The 14,667-nt window shown below is 43.9% G+C and overlaps 1 protein-coding gene across 1 annotated transcript in view; it reads left to right on the top strand.

Moving 5' to 3' along the window:
- CHD6 (chromodomain helicase DNA binding protein 6) overlaps nucleotides 1–14,667 on the top strand; it is a 169,322-nt gene that overhangs the window by 134,216 nt on the left and 20,439 nt on the right. Inside the window, exons 28-30 of the mRNA XM_028525117.2 lie at nucleotides 11,435–11,495; nucleotides 12,150–12,366; nucleotides 13,809–14,017. Coding sequence (XP_028380918.1) covers nucleotides 11,435–11,495; nucleotides 12,150–12,366; nucleotides 13,809–14,017 — 487 coding nt within the window. The remainder of the gene's footprint in view (nucleotides 1–11,434; nucleotides 11,496–12,149; nucleotides 12,367–13,808; nucleotides 14,018–14,667) is intronic.

The following is a 14,667-nucleotide window of genomic DNA, read 5'->3' as shown; positions in this document are numbered from 1 at the left end:
TGTATTCCCACCAGCAGTGTGTCCTCACTCTCACTAGCTTTTGTATTGTCACGGGTTTTAATGGAGCCATTCTGATAGGTATGTAGTGCTATCTCAAGGTCTCATTTTCTTCTCGCAAGCTGCTAATGGTGTTTAATCTTGTTATCTACTGAACTTCTCTGCATGCAATGCTCCTTTGTGTCCTTTGCCCATTTTCTAATTGCATTGTTTCTTTCTTTGTTTCACTGTTGATTGTTCTACATGTATTTTAAATACTAGTCTTTTGTGAAGTATATGATTGGCAAATATTTTCTCCCATCCAGTAGTTTGTCTTTTTATCTTGTTCATTGTCTTTTATAGAACAAAAGTTTTTGATTCTGATGAAATCCAGCTTTCAGTTTTTCCTTTTATAGATCATGTTTTTGGTGTCAAATCTAAGAACTCTGCCGAGATTTAGATGCCGAAGATTTTCTTCTATTTTTTTCTAAAAATTTTTTAGCTTTGCATTTGAGTCTGTGATCCATTTTAAGTTAATTTTCATACGAAAGCAGAGGGCTAGATGGAGGTTCATTTTCTTCACCCTTCGACATCCAGTTGTCTGGAACTGCTTGTTTCTAAAAGCCGTCTTTACTCCAGTGAACTGCACCTGCTCCTTTGTCAGAAAGTCAGTCGAACACGGTTGTGCGGGTCTGTTCTGGGTTCTCTGTTCTGTTCCTTTGATCTATTTATTATAGATCAACAGCATGTGTATTGATTACTGTAGCTATGTAATAAGTTATAAATTGGATAGACTGATTCATCTCATTTCTTTTTAAAAATTATTTTAGTGTTCTTGTTCCTTTGCCTTTCCATATAAGTTTTAGAATAACCTTACCTATAGCTACAGAAATTCTTGATGCAATTTTGATAGGAATTGCATTCAACCCACATCACTTTGGGGAAAATTTACACCTTTACTATATTGTGGGTTTTATTTTGTTTTGTTTTTTTTACTATATTGAAGCTTACTATATATCTTTCCATTTATATGAGTTCTAGGAGATTTTTGTAGGTCTCTTGAGATTTCTTTGTCAATAAACATGTCATCTGCAAATAGGCAGTTACGTGCTTTCCTTCCTGATCTGCATGCCATGTATTTCCTTTGTTTGCTCTGTTGCACTGACTGGAACATCCAGCATCGTGTTGAACGGGAGGGATGAGAGCAGACGTCCTTGCCTTGTTTCTGATGTTAGGAGTTAGGCATTCAGTTCTTCATCATTAAATAGAATGATAGTTGTAGGGTTTTTGTAGATGTCCCTTACTGAAGATGAAGATATTCTCCTGTATTCCTGATTTTCTGGTATCATGAATGGATGTTGAATTTTGTCAGATACACTATTTGTGCCAATTAATATGGTCATGTGATTTTTCTTATTTAGCCTATTAATATGGTAGTTTACTTTGATTGATTTTCAAGTATTGAACCAGCTTTACATCCCTGGATAAACTAGGATAAACTCCACGTGGTCATGGTGCATGGTTTTTGTTGTTGAATTCTATTTGCTATATATTCTTAAGGATTTTTGCATCTCTGTTCATGAGGGACATTGGTCTGTGGTTGACTTTTGGTTCTGTCTTTGATTTTGCTCGAGGTCATGGTAGCCTCATGAAATGAAGTGGATATGCCCTTTCCTCCTGTTTTCTGATGGAGATTGTCTAGAATTGGTGTTAATTATTTAAGTGTTAAGTAAGATTCTCCAGCGAAAACATCTGGACCTGGAGAGCCCTTTTGGGGAGTTTTTAAATTATAAATCCAGTTGTCTGTTTTATATTGGATAAGTTTTGATAATTTATGTTTTTCAAGACATTGATCTGTTTCATCTGAGTTGTCAAATGTATGTGTGTTCAGTTCAGAATATTCTCTTTTCCTTTTGATGTCTGCAGAATTTGTGGTGAAATTCCCTATTTCATTCCTGATATTGGCGGTTTTCCTTTGTTTGCCTCGCTAAAGATTTCTCTACTTTATCTTGTGAAAGAATCCTTCATTGCATTAGTTTGCTCTATAGTTTTTGTTATTGTTAAAGATTTTATTTATTAATTTTTAGAGAGAGGGGAAGGGAGGAAGAAAGAAAGGAAGAGGAACTTAGACATATGAGAGGTACATCAATAGGTTGCCTCTTCACACCCCTGACTGGGGACCCAGCCTGCAACCCAGGCATATGCCCCGACTAGGAATCGAATCAGCACCCTTTGGTTCACAGGCCAGCACTCAGTCCGCTGAGCCATACCAGCCAGGGCTGTTTTTCTGTTTTTAATGGCACTGATTTCTGCTCTGTATTACTACCTTCCTTCTACTTGCTTTGGCTGTATTTTCCTCCTTACCTAGATTTTTGGGGTGGGCACTTAAATCACTGATTTGAGACTTTCTTGCTTGTTTAACGCGTATGTTCAGCGCTGTGCGCTTCCCTCTCAGCACTGCTTCAGTTGTGCCCCACAGGTTCTGCTGCGTTGTAGCTCCATTTCCAATGTATGTGCTTCAAACAAATTTCTGTCGAGACTTCCTTTTTGAACCATGGATTATTTATTGGACATGTATAATTTAGTTTTCAGTGGAGACTTACCCGTTATTTTTCTGGTTTTGATTTCTAGGTTGATTACATTGTGTTCAGAAAGCACGCTCTGTATTATTTCAATTGTTTTAAATTTGTTAAGGTTTGTTTTATAGCCCAGGAGATAGTCTATCTAGTATGTTCTATGGGCACTCGAAAAAAATGTGTATCATGCTGTTGTTCAGTGGAGTGTTGTACAAATGTCACTTTAAATTCTGTTGGTTGGTACTGTTGTTGAGTTCTGTGTCCTGGCTGATTTCCTGTCTGGTTGTTTCATCAGTCCTTGAGAGCGGAGTATTGAAGTCTCCAAGTAGAATTATGGACTTGTCTGTTTCTCCTTTCAATTCTATCAGATTTTTGATTTACATACTTTGCAGCTCTGTTGTTTGGTGTATACACATCTAGGATTTATGTCTTCTTGGCGGATTGACTCTGCTATCATATAATGTCTCTGATAGTTTTTTATGCTCTGAGGTTACTTTATCTTATATTATTATAGCTACTTCTGGTTTCCTTGATTAATGTTTATATGATATCTTTTTCTATGTTTTTACTTTCAGCCTACTTTTATCATAATACTTGAAGTGAGTTTCCTATAAACAGCATGTAAATATGTCACATTTTTTAATGCATTCTGCCAGTCTCTGTCTTCTGGTCAGTATATTGAGCCATATACAGTTAATGTAAATTGATACGTATAGGCTGAAGTCTGACATTTTATTGTTTTCTCTACTTTTGAATTCTCTGTTTTCTTTTTCCTGCCTTCCTCTGGGTTACTGGAATATTTTCTTACAGCTACTTTTTGATTTAGCTATATCTTTATAGCTTTTTAGTGATTATTCTAGGTATTTTATTATATATACATAATATACCACAGTCCACTAGTATCTTCATTTTACCAGTTCAAGTGAAGTGTAGCACTTACAGTTTCTGTCTTTTGCCCTTCCCAATTTATAATATAACTGTTATATATTTCTCCTGTATACATTTAGGATCGTATCAGACATTGTTTTAATTTTTGTTACAACTATCAAATATAATTTAGAAAATGCGAGAGGAGAAGTAAAGGCTACTGTATTTACCCATATTTTTGTGGTATGTTCTTTCTTCTTCTTGGTGTTCCAACTGTTCTGTTCAGAGAAATTCCTGTAGCCGTTCTTTCAGGGTATTTCTGCTGGTGACGGTTCTCTTAGTCTTTCTTTATGTGAGATGTCTCAATATTCCCTTCCTTCCTGAAGGATATTGGCTTGGCCAAAAAGTTCATACGTTTTTTTCTGTGCGATGGCTCTTGTAGTACCTTGTTGTCTTTAACTTCATTTGAAACAATTTTGTTAGATTGTGTTGTGACAGCTGCCATATCAGTGTGCGTTTTAAAAAAATCAAAATTGGTAAATTTTTCTGTAGCCATTTTAATATTGAAGGTGGAAGAAAATATGCAACATTTTCAGCATATTATGCTTTATTATTTCAAGAAAGGTAAAAACGCAACTGAAATGCACAAAAAGGACTGTGTGGTGTGTGGAGAAGGTGCTGTGACTGATGGAACGTGTCATCAGTGGTTCTCGAGGTTTCGTGCTGGAGATTTCTCGCTGGATGATGTTCCACCGTCAGGTCGACCAGTTGAAGTTGGTAGCAATCACATTGAGCCATTAATTGAGAATAACCAATGTTATCCCACACGGGAGATAGCCGACATACTCAGAATATCCAAATCAATAAAGTTATTGGCGAAAATGAAAAAATATGTCTTTTGTTTTATGGAAAACCCCATGCAGACTTTTTGGCCAACCCCGGATTTTCACTGGATATTCTGGGATTATCCAGAATTCTGGGTTGGATTCTGGGTTGGCAGTTGTGTTTTTCCTACTCTTGAAAAACGTTGTGCCACTTCCTTCTGGCTTCCGTGGTTTCTGGTGAGAAATCCACCATCATTCAAGTTGTTTTTCCCCCATTGGTAAGGTGTCTTCTCTCTTGATGCTTGCGAGATGTTGGTTTGTTTTTTTTTTGTCTTTAGTTTTCAAGAAGTTTAACTGTGTTGTTAACTTATGTTGTTACTGTGGCTTTTCTTGCCTTCTTGAATCTGTAGGTATGAGTCTTTTGTCAAATTTGGGGAGTTTTCAGCCGTTGTTTCTTCAAGCCCTTTTCCCTCCCCTTCTAGGTCTCTGATGATACCAGTGTCAGATCCCGGGTTACTGTCCCGTGGGCCCCTGAGGTCTATTTAATTATTTTCAGTCTTTGTGTCGCTGTTGTTCGCATTGGGTACTTTCTGTTCTTCTGTCTTCTGGTGTACTGATTCTTTTCTTTCTCCATTCTGCTGTTGAGCCTATCCGTTGAGGCTTCTTTATTTTTATTTATGTATTTTTGGTTATTGTATTTTTCCTACAAAAAACTTCCCTTTGGTTCTTTGGATTTTGTTTCTTTGATGGAACCTTTTGTTCTCATTAGTGGTGAGTGTGCTCAGTATTACTCATTGATGACTGCTTTCAATTCTTCTGTCAGATAACTATATATAAATCTCTGTCATTTCAGTGTTAGCATCTGTTGATTATCTTTAATTCACTTTGAGATCCTCCTGGTTCTTGGTATGGTGATTTTTGAGAGAAACCTGGACATTTTGGTTATTATATTGTGAGACTCAGAACCTTATTTAAAACTTCTGTTTTGGCTGACTACCTCTGACGTCTCTTTCAGGGGAACAGTGAGTGTGTGCCGCTCCACCTGGTTACCACCAGGTGGGAGTAGAAAAGTTCACGTTCCCAGTCAGCCCCTGCTGGCACTGGGGGGCGGCGGGGGGCGGTTTCTCATTACTGCTGGGCAGAAACGGAAGTTCAGCTCTCTGTGTATTGTAGTCTTTGCTGATGTCACGAGCGGGGGTGGGCATCTCACGACTGTCGGGGATGAAAGTCCCACTCCCTGTTGGCTCTTTGACGCCACCCCAGCAGGGGAGTGGGCTTCCTTATCACAACCTGGGGAGGCAGAAGTCCAGATTCCTCGCTCAGCCCTGGCTGGTGTGGGCATCCTGAGCCACAACTTGTTCTCTGTCATTGGCCTGGAGTATAGTGGGTCTTGTCCTAACACTCTGTGTGTTTTTAACTTCCCCTTTCCCTGGTCCTTTGCTAGAGCAGGCTTTTTGGGAAGGTGTTTGTTTGTTTTTGTTTTTGTCTGCACCATTTGTCATTTCCAGGTGGCCAGCTTCTTTACCTCCAAATCTCGGATATACGATGCAATGAAGAAGACCCAGAGAACTCACCACTGTGTCATTCCTCGTGTCCCAAGCTCGCTAGGTGCTCTGCCTTCTCTTTACCTTTCAGAGTTTTCTTGTGATGTTTGTTTTATGAATAGTGTTACAGTGCTCAGAGACGCACAGTTGTGCCTAGAGTGAGGAATGAAGAAATGGGCATCTTCCCAGCAGCATAAGTCTGCACTGCATTTTACAAATGAGCTTGCGGGACTTTGCACGAGAGGACAAAACCTTACCAGGCCTCAGGCACTATTTACTGTATATTCTCTGACTTTGAGGAGTGGAGCAAATCAGTCTATTAGAATTTCGCAGATTCTGGATCCCAGAGGTTACTATTGCACTGTCCCCAGCTTACTCCATTATCAGAATAATCTTTGCTCCCCTCCTGATCACCGCCTGAAACTCATCAGCTGTTTTCCTTTGGTTCTAGTTCAGCGATCGTGGGATATTTACTTTGGCTTCCATCAGCTCTGATTCCTGTAATAGTAATAATCACATCACTTTTCCCAAAATAGGAAATAATTAATTTCCAAAGCTGTGTTTCCATATCTTCCCCAAGGTCTGAGAAGCGGTGGGTTGAGGCAAATGAGCATGAAGGGTCAGACCCCAGGCCTGAAGGAAACTGGGTTCTGGTCTTGGCAGTTAACATCCCGAATCCTGCCATTTGGACCCAGCTGACACTGTTACTTCTTTTTGTCTGGAATTTGGGATATGTTTTCCCGTGGAAAACAACTTTAGCACCAAAGAAATGAAAGTAATACCTTGTACTCATGTAGAACCTGACTCTTTCCAAAGCACTTTTTCTGCTCGTGCCCTTTGATTTTCATCTCAGCCGTGAGAGGTAAACACTTCAGACGTCACTGCCCGCCTTTGAGAGCTGAGCACAGTGGGCCCCGGAAGTTAAAGGACTGCCAAATACTCACTCACAGCTACTAGATGTTGGACTCAAACTAGATGTGGCCTCAATATCCGGGCATTCTTTTTCCCAATCGAGTATCCTTTTCATAATCACGGAAGTACAAAGCATTTCAGCTGCCCATACATGTGCCTTGCCCCAAGCAGCAGCTTCTATGAAAAGGCAGCTGCCGGGCCAGCTGCAGGCCAGGCCCTGGCGAGAGCTGGTCCCAGTAAAGCCTACCTGCTTAAGCACTTGGTCTTTGACCTTGGAGAGCTCCGGGCACGGGTTGTGTAACAGAGCTGATACAGTAACTTGTTTTCTTACAGTAAGGGAAAACTCCTCTGAAACCATGTTTTGGTTCATTTATAAAATTAATGCCTGTATTATATTATTAATTATTATTATTTTGCTCTTCAAACCCCTAAAACCTGGGCTATAAAGAGAATATAACCAAAAGCAGATTAAATGCAGAATGGCTTCCCCAGATTTTGAGGTGGACAGAGTATATAACAGATTAAGCTCCACTTACACAGAAGCACAGCCGGCATCGGAAGCAGGCCTGGTGCCCTCTCACCCCACACCTCCTGTGCTGACGACGCTGGCTGGGCGTTTCCTGCTCCCGTTTCTGTCCTCAGGCAGATCGGCAAGCGGGTTGAGGAAGCCCAAAGAGCCTGTCATCCATGACTAGTGTAAGTTGTCTGAATTACAGGGACCTGGGCATAGGAGGATTAACAGCTGACAGTGGAAGAATCTCAGCATTGCAAGGAGCCCTGGCACACGTCTGAGTAGCCTCTGCGTGTTCTGGCCCCTCCACAACTCTGCCGTCAGGGGGTCAGGCACTTCCAGGAGTCTGCGGGAAAGAGGAGGGATGCGCTGCCTTCCCGGGAAGCCCGTTTCCGTTTCGTTGTCGGGTGGTACTTCCTCATGTTGACCCAGATATCTGGCTGCCAACTGATTCCATAGATTGTGTCTAGTTTTCTTTGTTATTGCAAGGAGCAAAGCTCTTCTTTCTTTTCTCTCCGACAGTATTTTAAATTCTTGGGGCCAGGTAGCAACCTTAATCTCTTTAAATCTCTTTGCAGGTAAAGTATCCCTAGTTCTCTGCCTTTCTTCATATCACATCGTCTCCAGACCTCTCACTACTCTGGCGCCTTCCAGAGCACACTGTGACAGTTGTCTTCTTAAAACGTGGCGGGCAGAGGATCACAGAATGTTACAGCTAAAGAGGACATTTGAGAAGATCTAGTCTCCTCCCTTTCCCCAGCCTCTCTGTTTCAATTCCAAAAGAGCTTCGGCACACAGATTTCAGGCGCAGCTGGAGTCCATGAACTACAGAAACTTCCAAAGCAGTCTAAAAGTTTACTTGTGTTTGGAATGGTTTGGAGCCTAGAATTATAAATGCAGTCTTTCTCTACCAAACCTTGTGAGATTAACATCTCTGTGAACAGAAGTAGCACGTACTGGCACAACTTGCACTCCTGGAGTCTTGTTGTGATAGTGTGTCTTGTCCTTGCTCTGTAGCTGTTCCTCCTCCAGGTGCCTCTGAGGCCAGGTCTGTGTGGGGCAGGGGGTGGGTTGTCATCTGCACGGTGAGCTTGGGAAAAACTCTTCGGGAGAAATAGGCCTGAAATGGTCTGATCCCATTGTGAAGAAATTTCGGTTAGGCCCTGAGAAATCACTCTTAGAGTCAAGAGTTTGAGGGTTCTGTGAACTCAAACAGTGGTTTTTTAATGTGGAGTACTTACAAGCTTACAAAGCATGTTTCCCCATCAGTTAGGCATTATTCTGATTCCTATACCAGAAAAGAGGAAGCTCAAATAGTTTTTTTTTGTTTTGTTTTGTTTTTAATCCTCACCCAAGGATATGTTTTTATTGATTTGAGAGACAGACAGCCAGCCAGTCGGTTGCCTCCCGTATGCACCCCCACTGGGGATCAAACCTACAACCTAGGTATGTGCCCTGACTGGGAGTCAAACCTGCAACCTTTTGGTGTACAGGATGATTCTCCAACCAACTGAGCCACACAGCCAGGGTTTAAATAGCTTTAAACAGCCACTTTTGGCGTGTTCCATCTTTCACAGCACCTTCTCCACACACTGCACAAATCGTATTTTGCATTTCAGTTGCGTTTTTACCTTTCATGAAATAATAAAGCATAATATGCTGAAAATGTTACATATTTTCTTCCATCTTCAATATTATAATAACTAAACAGAAATTTACCAATTTTGATAAGTTTTTTTAAATGTTTGCTAATATGGCAGCTGTCACAACACAATCTAACAAGATTGTTTCAAGTGAAGTTAAAGACCACTAAGTGTTACTAAGAGCCATCTTACAGAAAAGAAAAAAAATGAACTTTTAGCCAACCCCGCAGCTGAAAGATGGAAATACTGTATGATTGCCTAGGAGTCGGGGCTGCTCGTTAGTATTCCCTCAGCCCCAGCTCCCACTGGTTGGATGTTTGCTTTGTGCCGGCAGATTAAACACTTGACGTGATTGACTCATTTGCACCCCCAGTCACCCAATGAAGTATTATTATCTCCACTTTACAAATAAGGAAAGGAGCTTGAGAGAGACTGAAACATCTTGTCCCAGGCCAGGGGACTCCAAAGCACGCATGTGCTCAAGAAAGTGCCTGTTGTGGTCCGTTTCCTGTGTTGTGATGATCTTGTCGTCACACTCCCTGGGACCCTTCCCTCTGAAATGGCTGGTTCACACCTCTTCGAAGGTGACGTTTCTTCCTGACGGCTTCATGCAGACAGAACTTGAGAGACCACCGAGGGTTGAGCTGATGCAGCTCAAGCATCCTCCCACCCCGGCCTTCAGGGTGCTGCTGTGGCCCCGGCCTGCCCCTGCTCACCCCCATGAAGTGGTCATTCACTAAGGTTTGACATCTTTTCTACTTGGGCTCCTGGTAAACCAGCTAGTGCTTCTCCATTCTGTCATTCCGAGAGAGAAGAAGTGCCTCCCAGAGAGGGCAGGGTTCGGAAAAGGGCACCTGATGTTTCCTCACTGGGCACCGATAGGAACCGTTGGATGGACCACAGAGAAAGCTGGGTGCCTCTCGACAAGCTGGGAGCCAGCCCTGCGGGCTAGGGGCATGGTGATGCGCACGGCAGCGTCCCAGGTATCATCACAAGGGGCGTGACAGCTCTGGTGCCTGACTCCCACACTTTACAGGCGGTAGGACACCTTCAGTCTGAAAGGGTCTGTAATTACAAATTTCGGCATCCAGAGGATCTCTATAGACATCATAGGGATACTGAAAAATGTTCTGTGGCCGGAAAAGATATAAGGCATGGCGGTGGTCGGTTACGTTTTGCTCATTTTTTAGCCGCCTGTAAACAGTGGGAGGGGTGAGATGGCATATTTAAGTGTGCCTTCCGAATGGTGCAGCGGACCATCCCGCGACTCCCACTCCTCGCAGAAGTTAGATGGTAGGAAACAGCTGGGCCAAGGCAGAGAGGTTAAACTGGCATTCTCTGATTCTAAGTATGTTTCTCTCTCCAGAACAGGCGTTCAGCCACGCTGTCCTGTCACTCCTTTTTTCATAGCTGGTGGTTGAAAGTGTGGGCTCTCTCATCCGACTGCTGTGTTTGCAACCCAGCTCTGCCACTTACTAGCAGTTTGACCTTGGGCAAGCTACAGAACCTTTCTACGGCTTGTGGGCTGTAAAATGTGGGTACTGGTAGTGTCCACCTCGTGAAGCAGTCATGAGAAATAAGTAAGATGTCACGTACAGGGTTTTGCGTGGTGCTTAAGTAACACGTAGTTCTCAGTAATGTCAGCTATTCTAGTGAGAAAGAAACACATTCAGAAAACGGGCCTCGCTCTTCTTTGCCTTTTCAGAGTTTCCTCCTGCAGGTCCTTCCACGGTATCAGGGTCCCAAGAGAGTGGTTTGAAGTTTAACTATTGCCTGTTGTAGGTGTCCATCCATTCCTACCATCCTTGGGGGACCGGTCCCTATGCTGTGTGCTCGTCCAGGAGGCCGCAGACTTTTCTGTGAGGGACCAGAGGGACTGTCCTGGGCTGGGGGCCACACGCAGCCTGTCACACATTCTTCTTTTAAAGTGCCATTCCTGAGACCCAGAAGGGGGTCATGAAGGAACCCGTTAGAGTAGAGCCAGTTTGACAAATGCTCCAAGCTGGATAAGCCATGCCTGTGGTATTACTTCGGATTCATGTGGAGCCTTGGATTGTAATTTTAATCTTAAATTCCCGGGATTTTGCACCACCGGGTCCCGTGCCCAGAGCAGTTGTGTTTTAGGGAAGAGGCGTCTGTTGCTGTGAAGTAAGCTGACCGTAATGAACGGGAGCGCGGTACTCTTCCCCAGCAAAGATGCAGGCACGGCCTTGTGAAATGACTTTAAACTGCGAGTGATGATGGTGAAGCAAATGTATAAATTCACAGCTAAAGTAGCGCATGTAAAGTGTAATTGCCAGGGAGAACATCCAAGTTCATTATTCCTTAAGCTGTAGTTCTCTACAGGCAGGATCATTCCACACAGTCCAGGAAACCATGCTTATTTTAAACAAACTGCTTTCTGACTCTTTTAAAACTGTGCCTAAGCGACCTTTATTTCTCAGGGACCATTTTGGTCTTTGAGATGTTCGCGGACAGGAGATATCTTTTGTGTGTGTTAGCTCCTTCCATATAGGACTGTCTGAGGTCGTTTCTTCTTGAGCTGCAGTTTTGCTGATGGCGTGGCCTCCTTTATCCCTAGGAGAGTTCCAGCGACGGCGGTGATGGCGTTTTCGGTGAAAAGAAGGATGACAGCCAGGCAGGTGAGACTGTGTCCTTCTCAAGGCAAAGAAGAGTAAGGTCCTGGTTCATAGCTGTGGAATTCATACATAATCAGATGTTGTTTTTTAAGGAGGCTCTTTAAAAAAGCCAAGCTGACCTTCCTCGAGCTCTCCTGGAGTCACACGTGGAGCCGTAACGTGGCTCTGGCAAGCCATCTCTTCTCCTCTTGGCGTTGCAATTCAAAAGTGAAATCCATGGTAGTATCCGAAGTCAGGATGGAGTCTGAGAGAAATAAAGGAATCATAGTTTCATTGATTTTTATTATTATTATTTAATTTTTGGTGAGGGAGAAAAGATAGGGGAATTTGGTTTGGTTTGGCTTTTCAGTTTGGTTTTCTGATTCCACGTTTAATTGAGTCTTTGGCAATTGAAAGGCCTGGCTACACAAAAGCCCATGGTTCTCCGTGGAGAAGGCCACAGAGGGTCTGCTTGTGCCCGGCCTAGAGCAGGGTCCTCACAGCAGTTCTGCGGACAGACGGTTTGTGTTTGAGGCCATAGCCAGCCGCAGCCAAGTAGTTTCTGAAGCGAAGCAGCAGCCTCACTAGCTGTGCCTAGCTCCTGAGCTGATCCAGTCCTTGAGTCACCTCTATTTTGCCTCTGTTTGTAAATACTAATGTCCTCACTGATGTTTGAAGCCCAGGATGGCTCCGACCCAGACAAATCGCCCTGGCCCGTGTCGTCCGCGCTCACAGCTCGGCTCAGGCGGCTGGTCACTATTTACCAGCGCTGCAACCGCAAGGAGCTCTGCCGGCCTGAAATGCTGGGCCCCGGGAACCAAGGATACTGGGTCCAGGAAGAGATGTTCAGGAGAACCTCAGAAATGGACCTCATCAACAAGGAAGCCCAAAAGAGGTAAAGCCAGTGGCCGAGACGGCGTGCTAAGCTGCCCACTGGGTGAAGGGGACAAACAGGAAAGCCGGTAGCTGGAGGACACGTGTACTCCAGGATTAACTAGAGCTGGCCTCCGAATGTTATGGTTTCCTCTAACTACTGGGGTGTCCGATGAGATCTAGGGCCCCTCTGTTCACAGTGCCCAGGCTTTTATGATTTTCCAGCCTGACCCCCTTCCCTGAGTTGGACCACATCTCTCAGGGTGGAGTTTAAGAGCCCCATGCTGGGGAAAAGTGACAGAAGGCGTCATCAGGCCCTGCCCTTTCAGCAGCAGGGTGAGGCGTGTGCGTTGAAGCTGTCTTCTTACAGCCACCAGTCCTTGTCAAGCCTCTGAGAACAATCAATACCATAAAATGCCAGCCTAGAAGGAAGATATAAATTGCCAGGAATCACTTGCCAGTGTGAGAATTAAGCTAAAAATGGCCCAGAAGGCCAGCACAGGCTAGGGTTGACGCCTCCAGGAAAATTAACGATGCTGCAGTTCCGAGTCTCTCTATCTCTCCATTCCTCTGGCGTAGCATCCAGTGAATTAAAACAGCATCACATGGCACATCACTCACTTCTTTGCATGCCTTCCAGCTTTCTGAAATTTGGTGACTCAGGAAATATTTCTTCCCTCTTTCACAGCTCCAAAGAGAAGAGCCAGAGCCCCATCCTGCCTGCTTCTCACTCTTCCTCCGACCTCCTTGTCACACTGCTTATTAGCTCACTCCCTCCGGGGTGAAGCGTGTGCTGCCCAAACCCCCATGAAGACTGGTGGAGTGTGATCATTCAACTCCCTTAAGTCGTTGTCTCAGTCCTACAGGACATAAAAATGAGAGAACCTTTGTGTTCTAGAGAAAATAATGGATGTGGACAACCTGCCCACGGGAGCAAGAAGAAAGCCGATATGCAGGAGGGGTCCATGGGGGCGTGTGGCTGAGGGAGGCGCTTCTCTTCTCTGGCCCAGTTGCCTCGTCTGTAAAATGAAGGAGGTGAATTTAGTAGTCTGGAAGGTTCCTCCAGGATTCTGTAATTCTAGGATGTCATACAGGGGAGGAAAAATAATGTAAAATGTTTAGCCATAAATGGTATTATAAAAATATCTCCCACAAGAGGAAACAAATTAGAAACTTTCTCAGGTTGATGAATCAGGAGGTCACAGATGTGCAGACATGGTTGAGAAACTGCGAGGTAAACACCAGAAGAGAGCCGAAAGGTTCGAAATGCTGGTCGGATGACAGGCTGTTTTCAGTGTAAGCCTCTCGTCCCAATTTAACTTAAATAAAAATAAACGATAAAACAGACATGCTAGTCCTACCTGCTTTCTTCGCAGGCACTGCAGGAGGTATTGAATAAGGTCACTGTTGGTTTTTTAAAAAGAAGGAAAAACAGCTCCCCTTCCCTTTCTGATTAACTCTCAGGTGGACAAGGAGGGAGCAGGCAGACTTCTACAGAACGGTGTCTTCCTTCGGCGTCGTTTTCGATCAAGAGAAGAAGACGTTTGACTGGACACAGTTCCGCCTCCTCTCCCGCCTGGACAAGAAGTCTGACAAGAGCCTGGAGCACTACTTCTACAGCTTCGTGGCCATGTGCCGGCACGTCTGTCGTCTGCCCGCGTGGAAGGATGGCGGTGAGGCAACTCTCTGTCCTGGTATCCCAGACGAGGTCAGGAGAGAACACGCTCATTTTCAAGGTTTAGAATTATTTTTGGTATAATTATAAAAGTGGAGTCTAGCTGAAAATTTCAGGTGAAGGCAAGTGAGCTTTCACAAATGTATGAACTCCAAATTGAGTCCACCTTCATAAAATAAAAGCCCTCTCCCAAAATGATGTAACTCCAACAGAAATTGGAATTCAGAGTAAAACCTCACAGAAATATTGGGACTACTATGAATTACCTCTTCCAAAGTATCATTTTGTTGTTTTATTTTTTTAAATCTCATGGAGACTTACGCGTCTGTGAACTCTGCACCTTCCGTAGATTGAATCTAAATAACTGTTTGCTCACGTGTTGACTTGTAACCAGAGAAACAGGGCGGCTGTCATTGAGACATCCCCTGGTCCGATGGGGGCCTTCTCTGAGATTTCGTCCTGGTTGGAACTCTCTGCCGCAGCCCCCTGCTTGCAGATGAACTTGCCCTGGGCCATGTGGCTCTGCTGTAGGAAAGCTAAACCACACATTGAGCCCACCCAGCTTGGGTGCCAGGCTGTTGGCAGCACACACAGATGCCCCAACTTTTGCCCCCGTGTGGCACGGTCAGTGTGTTTTCATTAAAGCCA

The sequence above is a fragment of the Phyllostomus discolor genome, chromosome 9 (assembly GCF_004126475.2).
Source record: "Phyllostomus discolor isolate MPI-MPIP mPhyDis1 chromosome 9, mPhyDis1.pri.v3, whole genome shotgun sequence".
Lineage (NCBI taxonomy): Eukaryota > Metazoa > Chordata > Mammalia > Chiroptera > Phyllostomidae > Phyllostomus > Phyllostomus discolor.
The sequence above is the reverse complement of the archived record's forward strand: the minus strand, read 5'-3'. Positions and strand labels throughout refer to the sequence as shown.